This window comes from Taudactylus pleione, unplaced genomic scaffold, assembly GCF_031769625.1.
Source record: "Taudactylus pleione unplaced genomic scaffold, aTauple2 ptg000155l, whole genome shotgun sequence".
Taxonomy (NCBI): domain Eukaryota; kingdom Metazoa; phylum Chordata; class Amphibia; order Anura; family Myobatrachidae; genus Taudactylus; species Taudactylus pleione.
Window position 1 is genome coordinate 4,295,660 of NW_028284557.1, and position 10,774 is coordinate 4,306,433.

Genomic DNA, 10,774 nt, shown 5'->3' on the forward strand with positions numbered 1-10,774 from the left:
AAATCAGGTTGTCCAACATGATGGATTTCAATCACTTTTTGTTCACAATTGGCACTCGGTGGACCCAATACATTGCAGATATTTTTACACAATCATCTGCAAAATGTGGATTGCCCCAATTGATTGCTGATGTATGGGCCCCATAACTCTGCAAATACAATTTTGTTAGCCAGCATAACTTTGCCTTACATAGCAAAATGTTCGAACTCCTGTGACGTGCTTGAAGACAGTACGTCTCTTTATGCATAAACTCTACTAGACACCATCAACCCAGTTTGTGTGACCCAAAGTTACCTAGTTATGAAATATACTATCACACTAGGACAAAGGGCATTGCCCTCGACCTATGCACAGATTAAGTCCATCTGGCTTCACTCACATAAAAAGCACTTCCCCCAGAACAAGACAAGCAGATGGTGTAAGAATAGTTTAATGTTCCCAGACTGAGGCCTGATGTACAAGCAATGCCAGCACACTGCACAAGCAGGCAGAGAAAGGGTTAATACTATGTACACAATCACCCCTCACATAGGGGTTTATAGCACCAATGAAACATCTCCATTACAATTGAGCTTACTCTAGCAAGCAAACATTTAAAAAAAATAAATAACCTTTTAAATGTGGGAAAATATACATATACACAATTTACAAAAGTGCAATTTTAACTTGTTCCCTCTCTAAGGGGTCTGCTCTGCTTGAGGGTGCATTACAGACCTCAATCATCAAAGAAAGGTAGAGCTAAAAACTTGTCACATGAAAGGGTTAAAAATACATATATCTCACAACTTTCATTCCCTGTTGAGTTGCAAAATATAAAAAGAAACACAGCTGTGGGGGCTGTCATATGACCCATATGATATTGTCTGTTCCTCTTCAGCGCTGATGCAAGTTTGTAGCAGACTGTGCACTGATAGGCAACCAGTGGAAGAAATAGCTGAGGTAATAATACTGGAATTATAGAACTATACATGGGACAAGATGACAATCTTCATGTGAATGCAGCCATAACACCATGAGCTGCAAAATTGGTTTCCCAAGTTAGAGATTATGTAAAAAGATGCATGGCTTCAACACAGAGTTCACAGATTAAATACGGTGACCCTAAACGATTGAAATTCTTCTGTCCGGTCATGTAGAACATCAAAATCATAACATGAAATGGAATCCACTTGGAAGTCTCAGGCAATTTCATGCACCCTCAGCATGCTTGTCCAGAGCCTCCCACAGCTCATGTCATTTAGTCCATAATGTAATCAGTTCTCGCAGAATATAAGTAAAACCATATAAAAAGAGGTGATATGTATAAAATATGCAAGTGTCCAGCACACATATAATATAATGTCCAGCACAGTCAGATAGCAGTGACTCGAGACTTCAGCCAGTCCAGACCAGCTGGCAGCCTGTAGAAAAACATGATAAAAAGAATACTTCATGTAAAGAACAAATACTCTAGTAGCACATGCAGCTGTGGGAAAGGGTGTTGGGAATAGAGACAGCATGAAAGTCAGGGAAAAACCAGTCTAAAGGCGCACATCCACTAGACGAGAAAATTAGAGATTGCACGATTACGATATCATTATCGTTCAACCACTCATTAATCCTGCAGGAAAATGTCGGCAACGCCACATGGATGCGCATTCCTGCTGGTCATTGTCGGCATCGTTCCGAACATGACAGTCAACCTACCGATATAGTCAGGTTGAGCATGTTCGGGGATGAGGGAGGGTGCATGCACTGGACGACATATCGTTCAGTGTGGGCACTGCACAGTACAATGAACAACTGAACGATATCGTTATCGTTAAGTCCTTCATTGTTGGCAAGTGGATACGCGCCTTAAGGCTTTTTTAGTTGCTTACAGACCACAACCCTCTTCCACGTATGTATAAATTATACAAATGACAATATGAATTCAGCAAACAAGTTATAATTACAAAATATTGGAGAAGCCATATAATGGAACTTAAACTACATACCCAGCATTGGGACACAGGTTTCAGGTGCATCTAACAGTGACCGACTCCTTGTTTTCAAACACACGTTACACGGGAGGTTACATTCTGGGATGCCCTTATCTATCTCAACTATCCTCTATATTAGTCCAACTTGGAAAAGAACCTTTTACAGAAAGTGTCTGATTCATTTTATTCACTAAACAAAAGGTTTTATTAACTAGGCCAAGTAAGCATTGATTTTTTTTTACCATTTGTTTAGCAAAAGTTGTGGATGACTGATGGATCGGGCTCTGTTAAATGTTTATGGAGACTGTTTAAAAATTAAAAGCAACAAATTTTGCCTAAATATTTCTAAAATGACTAAATCTCTGCAAGTATGATTAACTTTAATTTGTGCATAGGTTGAGGGCATTTCACTCACAACAATACTTTTCTTCATGAAGAACTTTGTTTTTCTTACTATTAAACTCCAAATAGCAAATGACACTTTCTTCTACTCCTTACTCCTCATAAGGGCACCTAACACGTGACTGCCAAATCCTGCTGCTGATAGTGAGTGTTCTTCTTAATCGCTATTCCAGCAATGTATATAAATCATGTCCTTCACTGTAATTTACTGTAAGTTACTTGTTTCTTGGTCACTTATTAGTTTTATGTACTTTGTAAGGCGCTGTGGAACACTTGTGGTGCCATATAAATAAAGGATAACAATAATAATCGTCATGTTTTCGAATTCAGAAGCTATGGTCTTATTCAAATCTGAAGCACTTAATATTGTTTTTCAGAAGTCCGCATGAATAACAACCAGGTACAGTACCTGCCAAATCTAATCCAGATGGAGTGTGATACACTGGGTTTTCTCTATTACATGACACAGTGAAGGAGGAGAACTATGCACAACGCATAGGATAGTACAGAATCACCATCACCAACATGTTTGGGCATTTCATTTAAATGATGGGTTGTAGTGGACAACAGTCTGATATTTAATTAAGAAGCACATACTGTAGTACACTGGGAAATATGCTACAAGTTGGAAGCAAATAGAGTACTTACTCTTTATACCTCAAAGCTGACATAACAAGTACAGTATGAACAGTATGGTAACAGAATGAAATGAATATATCCTATATCTCTCAATGTAAAGAGCTGGGATATATGAGTGAGGTGTCCATGTGAGGTCTTCATGCACTATTAAATGTCGCTATTGTAGCATGACAACTTACCCTTCTCCAGTGAGAGCACAGCACCCCTGAATGTGCCAGGCTCTGTCTTTTATGGCGCCAAGTGCCAGCAAAGCAGAAATCTCTGAAGCAGTCATGGAGTCCTTTACATCTTGTTTGTTGGCAAAGATTAAAACTGCTGCATTTTGCAAATCCTGTAAGGAGAAGGACTTGAGCTGAGTATTGCCAGATATCTAGATGAGCTAAATACATCCCAACAACTTAACAAACAAGTGGACGTCAAGTCCTCACACATGCGAAGTTGGGGAGGATAACTTACCTCATGCGCCAACATCTTATACAGCTCATCCCGTGTCTCTGGCAGCCGTTCTCGATCAGTGCTATCAATCACCAGAATTACAAACTGAAAAAGATATGGAGAGAAGGAATATATATTATTATGTGTACATTGTAAACCACCCCCACTTTACTGCAGTCAGCTGCATTTCCTCCTACATCTTTAGGGCAATGTACTGAAAGAAACGGATGTAGGTCAACAAAGCAAAGATATATAAGTTGCTGTAACAACTTATGGGCTATAGCCATGTATGAATTTACACTTCCCATATAAGCAAAGCAGGTCTGCCCATTCATCAGTCACTCTCTGGCTGCTTAGAGAAGCACTTGATGGAGCGCTGTACTACACTGTATTTGCTATATATTAATGGTTTTACTTTCTCTTTAAATTAAGGTGCAGCTGCCACATAACTACAAAGCAGATTGTCCTGGACTATATACATGTTAACGGTGACATTGTCTGCAATGTCACTGTCGGTAGCACCATGTCAGCAAGGTTAAAATGCGACTTAAAGCATTTTAACAGTGTCGACAGCATATGCTTTAACAGTGTGTTTCAAGTTAGACTGCCAACACTGTTAAAGAGCTGTAAGTAACATTTTAACCTGTCGACATTGTGGTGCTGACATAGTGCTTCCAATAGCACATTGTCACTGTCAACATAATGAATGCATCTCGTTGTACTAGTATAGCATGTTTATTTATAAAACTAGTGATGGACGTTGGCTAGTAAGATGGGAGTAAACGCAGCATTTGTCAAGACTTGTTCTAGTAAAAATTAAAAAAAAACAGGCTAGTTGTAGTTGGAAACCTTACCTCTGTGTTGGAGTAGTAACTGTTCCATGTTGCTCTCAGTGTCTCCTGTCCCCCGATGTCCCACATCAGAAAGTGAGTGTTCCGCAGAACAATTTCCTCAACATTGCTGCCAATAGTGGGTGCAGTGTGAACCACCTCATTCATAAGACTGTGGAGGACATTCAGTAAGCTTAAGTTTGAGAATAAACAACTGTATTCTGGAGAAAATACACTACACTAGATCATCTGTAATAGATCATCTTTTCTTAGGGGTGTCTATGGTATGTCCATAATTTAAAACTGATGAGTTTAATTTTATCTAGGACGATCACTTCTATTGCTGCCTGGAAAATAACTATATTCAGATGAGGCGTTGAATGTGACAGCTTTTCTAGTCATCATTACCATCATGTACAGATGTATAAAAAGTAAATTCCTCTGCAGCTACATTCAAGTATACATTAAATGGGGGATCTTTTATGAGAGAGACACAAAAGCCAGTAACTTTAAAATGTCCCCCCACCGCCTCCAGAGTAGAAATAAGGGTAACCATTAACCACTTTTTTTCCCTTTAAATATGCTGTCAATAGCTATATGCTAACAAAGTAAGTGTCTGTCACATCCTCTATTGCCCCAAACCATCTGCTGGGGGTGGGGTGTGAATACTCACAACTGATACAGGATGGTGGTCTTCCCAGCATTGTCCAGTCCAACAATGATTACCTTGTGCTCTGTGAAATAAAGTCAATGTGAGGACGTTATTCTCAGTCTCCGCTGCATGGTAATAAGCAATAGCGTAGTACAAGTGAAAACAGGAAACTATATATGTGTTATTCAGGCCTCTGCCCTGTGAAGTGGCAAGGGTAACCACAAATCTAGTGCCAGCTGTGAGCTTGTAACGGTTTTCTAGTGAAGTGGAACAAAGACAGTGGTGAAAAATATGGCATTGCCAACAGAGCACACAGTTCAACTGAATAATATATAGGAACATAAATACACTTAGGAGCACACAATTGGTTATATTTACAATGTGTATGGGCAACATGCAAGCACAGCTTCCCTCCTCCCCTTTAAAGAACCCTCATAAAAAGTCAGACAGATGTGGGGAGAAAGGAATGTGAGCTATGTCTGTGGCTGAGCTCAGAAAGCAGCCAGGGCTGGGAGAGTGAAACTTGCTAAGAGCAGAGGAAAAGTCTCCAATAACACCCTCCTCCTCCCCCGACAGCCATGGGAGAAAAACATCAGGGTCTGATGGAGCTTATTCACACCCAGCTGCGCAGAGAGAATAGCCTGCAGGCAGAGAGGCCTGAATACACTATACACACCGGGAGGGAGGCAAGGAGCAAACATGGGCTCATATAGGAGAACGGAAGAGACAGGGGACAAAGAGTGCAGGAACAGGTCTCACACTTACTTACACCAGGGGGTGACATTATCATTATTTCATTTACTTAGGGGGATTATTCCTTATAACACAGTTTCACAATTACAACTGTCGTGATAACATCCGATATGAACTAAACAAACAACCCTTAAGTACCGGTGTTTCCGAATATGACGTTACTTGTGCATAGTCTACATAGGGTTAGATCACAACCCCACAGAGGGTCATAAGGAATACATGTGGGGGTGACAGCTAGGACTGGCCCCCGCACTCAAAGTTATAAGGAGGCTTGTTATAAGGCAGAGAGAGTGCGATCTATGCTGGGATCCCCTCCTGCCCGCCCGCATATGAAGGCTTCTGGAATTCCCCACTTACCCTTGTTGCCGAAAATGCTCATAAGCTTGGTGAAGAGCTGTCCCATTGTTGTTATGTATAGGGATAAAGCGACCACACAAGCGCAGCAGTAACCAGACGATAGAATACAATATACACTTCAGCGGCCAGCGGCTCTGGGTAGCATTTAAATCGCAATGACGTCACGAATGCCCCGCCCCGCGAGCGTCCCAGTGGAGTCCCCTGTGACGTCAGTAACTGGGTAGCGAAAGGAGGCGTGGTCAGGGTACTTAGACGAAAGCGGCAGCGCTGGCGGTGACGTCATGCAGGCAAGGGAGGTGGCGAGTGACTGACTGTCACTTCCTCTCTAATTATTTACTGTCATCAGTTCCTATGAATCATGTCCTCAGGCCAATCCGGCCTTTTTATTTGCATTTACTGTACCGACTTCAGCTTGGATGTAGTCAAAATATCTACATTTACAGTGTCGACATTCATAATGTCGACATCACAATGTCAACAGTTATGATGTTAACATTGTTAAAATGTCGGCATATGCAGAATGTTGACATGTGAAATGCCGACATGTAATACACCAGCATTCTGCACAGACCGTCAGCGCAGGCTAAAGCTGCATACACATGTAAAGATTTTCTGTCCAACCATCCAACTAGTTGATTGGTTGGAATGAAAACCTGGTAACGTATGGGAGTAACTTATGATCAGCAATTTGCTCCTAAATACCATAAAACAGATGAAAATGGTCGTCAGACAAGTTTGTTAAATGTTTGATCTAAACTATTTGTTCAACAGTGGCATAACTAGGGTATTTGGAGCCCAGGGCAAATTTGAAAAGGGAGCCTCCCCCCACAACATCCCGAAATGTGCGCGCGCCGAAGGCGCATGCAGGAAAAAATGGGCGTGGTCACTTAAAAATGGGGCGTGTCAACATGACACACCCCTTTATTTTCACGCTGAGCATTCCTATCCATATGCACCTTAACCCCAGTAGTACCCTTATACAGTACCCCCAGTATGCAGTTGTGGTCCCTCTTATGCAGGCCCATAGCAGTGCCCCTTATACAGTATCCCCAGTAGTGGTCCCCCTTATACAGCCCCCAATTAGTTCCCCTTACTCAGTGCCCCCAGTAGTGGTCCCCCCAAATGCAGTGCCCTATGTAGTGTTCCCCCTTATGCAGTGCCCCCAGTAGCAGTCCCCACAATGCAGTGCACCCAGTAGTGGTATCCCCTTATGCAGTGCCCTTTATATAGTACCCCCAGTAGTAGTCCTCCTCCCTATGCAGTGCCCTTTATATAGTGCCCCCAGCAGTAGTCCCCCCCATGCAGGTTTCCCAGTAGTGGTCCCCTTATGCAGGCACCCAGTAGTGATCCCCCCTATCTAGTGCCCCCTGTAGTGGTCCCCGCAGTGCCCCTAGCAGTAAGTCCCTTATATAGTGCCCCCAGCAGTAGTTCTCCCCCCTCCCATGCAGTGCACCCAGTAGTGGTCCCCCTGATGCAGGCTCCCAGTAGTGACCCCCCCTATCCAGTGGTCCCTGTAGTGGTCCTTCCTGTTATTGCCCCCAGTTGTGGTCCCCCCAGTGCAGTGCCCCTAGTAGTAGGCCCCTTTTATAATGCCCCTGGTAGTAGTTCCCCCCCCCCAAGTAGTGGTCCCCAGTTGAGGTTCCCCCTCCCGATTAAGTGCCCCCTGTAATAGCCCCCCCAGTAGAGGTCCTCCTAATTATGGTGCCCCCAGTAATAGCCCCCCCCCAGTAGAGGTCTTCCCAATAATGGTGCCCCCAGTAATAGCCCCCCCCCCAGTAGAGGTCCTCCTAATAATGGTGCCCCCAGTAGTGTGGTGTCTCGGGACACTTGCAGGGGTGCCTCAGGTTTTTGGTCCAGCACCAAATCAAATTATTTAAGGTCAATGTGAAGTAAATATGTGGACAAACAGAAGCAAAAAAACTGTCACCCACTACATAACAGAGCCTAAGGATGACAGGTAAGTACAATTCACTTTACTACTTCACTACATATTTTCTTGAATTTCTCAATAACAAACTTTTGGCTTAGGGATGCCGTGAAAACAATTCTGGTGCACTAGGGCGCCAAAAAGGAGACTACCTCATGAAGCTGATTGAGAGAATGCCAAGAGTGTGCAAAGCTGTCATCCAAGCAAAAGGGGGCTACTTTGAGGAATCTAAAATATAAAACATATTTTGATTTATTTAACACTTTTTTGTTTAGAACATAATTCCATATGTGTTATTTCATAGTTTTGATGTCTTCAGTATTAATCTACTATGTTGAAAATAATTTAAATAAATAAAGACCGTTGAATGAGAAGGTGTATCCAAACTTTTGACTGGTACTACAGTATATATATATATATATTTATTTTTTTTACTTGGCCAGCACTCTGTTCACAATAGAAAATGTAATGACTTCCTGAAGTGGATATTTTTAGAGGTATGTATTAACAGTAGGAAATTACTTAATTGCAGGAAATTCCAAGGTTTTTTTTGTTGTTGTTTGTTTTCTTCTTAGAAATGTCTTCCCTGTACACCAAGATAAATGTTTTTGTAATAATACAAAGCTTGTTTGTTTTATTAGCTATTTTTGTAGGTGTGTTTATTGTGCGAGCCATAAGAGAGAGTTCTGTGGGTGCTCGAGTATCCCCAATATTTGTGCTACCACTAACACTAACCTACACATGGTATTTGTCTGCATATGATGGTAGTGGTAATAGGGTGTAATGTGCCTTATAACTGATTGCTTCTTTAAATGTAGCCACAATCTCGCAGAAAAATAGACGTCTCTGTGAAATCGCAACCTATTACATAACCCCTATAGAGCCATTGTGGTAAAAAGTTAGAAATGATGTCCCCTGGTAATACAATGACAATGGAAGGGTACAGGGATGAGTGGAGCAAGAGGGGGCATGTGTAAGGTGTGTATGTGCTGGGATAGTCTAAATCCTGGACTGCTGGACGTAACCTTTATGGACTGGGTTTTACTTATGTTTTCTGCCTCAAACTGAATTTTCGGTCTGAATTTCTGTTTTTTTTTAAGATTCCTACTGTATTATCTTCAGTCCAGGGCATACTTGCCTACTTTTAAAAAAGCATTTCAGGGAGATTATGAAAGCAGCACCTATGAGCGTGGCGATAAAGTGGACGTGTACTGCTACATCTGGGAAGTGTGCCATAAAATTGACTTAAGCTGGGTACACACCGACAGATATATTGGGCGATCAATTGATCGGCCAATGTATCTGTTGCCCGTCGGGCAGTGTGCACCCGCGATATGTCGGTGAACGTCAGCGTCACCGACATATCGCATTGGCTGTGCTGCATAGATGCATTGGCTGTGCTACACTGATGGTTGTTCAGTGTGTACGAACAACCATCATCTGCAGATATATCTGTATAGTGTGTACCCACCTTTACATCCAAATGTAAATGATCCCCAAATCAGTCAGTAAGATCTACTTGCTGGTGAAAACACACTGATACTTTTCAGAAAATACATGTAGCCATAGGGATCATTTTGACTTATAACCAATGCAGGGAAATTATACTAATGATCGCATTTGAATGTATAGATCTGTGTTGTTTTTTTTAGCTATATAACGGGCTAAGGTGCAATCAGAGAGATTACCAGGAACCAGCACCAGGCAGCAGGGACAGAGCTGGTTTTAAATATATGGTGATAAAAATTGACGTGAGGTCAGGGAGTCAGGGAGATTGCTACTATTTCAGGGAGTCTCCCTGACAATCAGTGAGAGTTGGCAAGTATGGTCCAGGGGCCTGATTCATTACGGATCGCTATTGCGATCGCAGCTGCGATTACGCACGCAGACCTGCTGCGAAAATATGCTAATGTTTGCAATCGCAATGCCATTGCAGCCTAACATAAGGACGCCCACATCCCCTTACACACATCCGTAATACATTTCAAGCCTGTGAAACCATCGGTAGCATCGAGTACCATTGGAGCCTCACGTTCAATTACAACAGGTCTGACCTTACTCAGAATTTGCTAACCTCATCGCACGCAGTGACAGCTCAAGCTGTATATTCCATTGCATTGGCTAATTTATGCACGCCCCTGTAACGGCGTTCAAATGTGCTGCCATGCCTGTGTTTCACTGACCCCCCGTCACCACCCCCAAAAGGTCACTTCCTGTCAATCACTCTGTGATGGGCCTACGTGGACACAGTGTGATCACAGTGGAGCCTTTGCGCATGCGCACTGCGATGCGTACGTATGCGCAGTGTGCAACAATTGGCCGTCTGAGTGCGTAATCGCAGTTGCGATCCGTGATGAATCAGGCCCCAGGTGTAGTATCACACTGGTATAATATGCAGCCCTGTCCCAATGATTTGAGAGACCAAAGGCTATAGCCATAAAAGGGGTTAACAGGCTTTCTGTACTTCCAGGCCAAAACAATGATTTCTTACTTGAATGACTCCTGTAATTTACATCCAGGTTCACGTTTTATATTTAATGTAATGACTTCTGCTGCTGATCTGCTGAATGGACGTCTTTTACTGGGAATACCCCTGTTAACTGTAAAGAACTTCTCAAATCTCAGTTCAAGTTGTCAGCACTCCTACCTGCTTATACTGTATGCTGGTTAGACTGGTTCTGTACTTACGGCACGGCTTACAGCACGTGTGGCGATCTGTGTTGCAATAATGTTGTTCTATAAACCCAGGGACATTCAGTCCAGGAAACCTTGAGATTGTTTATATAACGAGTGTGTATTGGGACCTGTGTGCATAGCA

At 42.6% G+C, this 10,774-nt stretch overlaps 1 protein-coding gene across 1 annotated transcript; it reads right to left on the reverse strand.

Moving 5' to 3' along the window:
• Nucleotides 1-414: 414 nt before the first annotated feature.
• On the reverse strand, nucleotides 415-6,152 carry ARL5C (ARF like GTPase 5C). The gene is made up of 6 exons (XM_088474712.1): nucleotides 6,030-6,152; nucleotides 4,941-5,001; nucleotides 4,292-4,439; nucleotides 3,459-3,542; nucleotides 3,182-3,333; nucleotides 415-1,400 (listed from the first exon to the last, which is right to left on the reverse strand). The coding sequence occupies exons 1-6, from the start codon at nucleotides 6,073-6,075 to the stop codon at nucleotides 1,352-1,354; spliced, it is 540 nt and encodes a 179-aa protein (XP_088330838.1). The 5' UTR covers nucleotides 6,076-6,152; the 3' UTR covers nucleotides 415-1,351.
• Nucleotides 6,153-10,774: the final 4,622 nt, after the last annotated feature.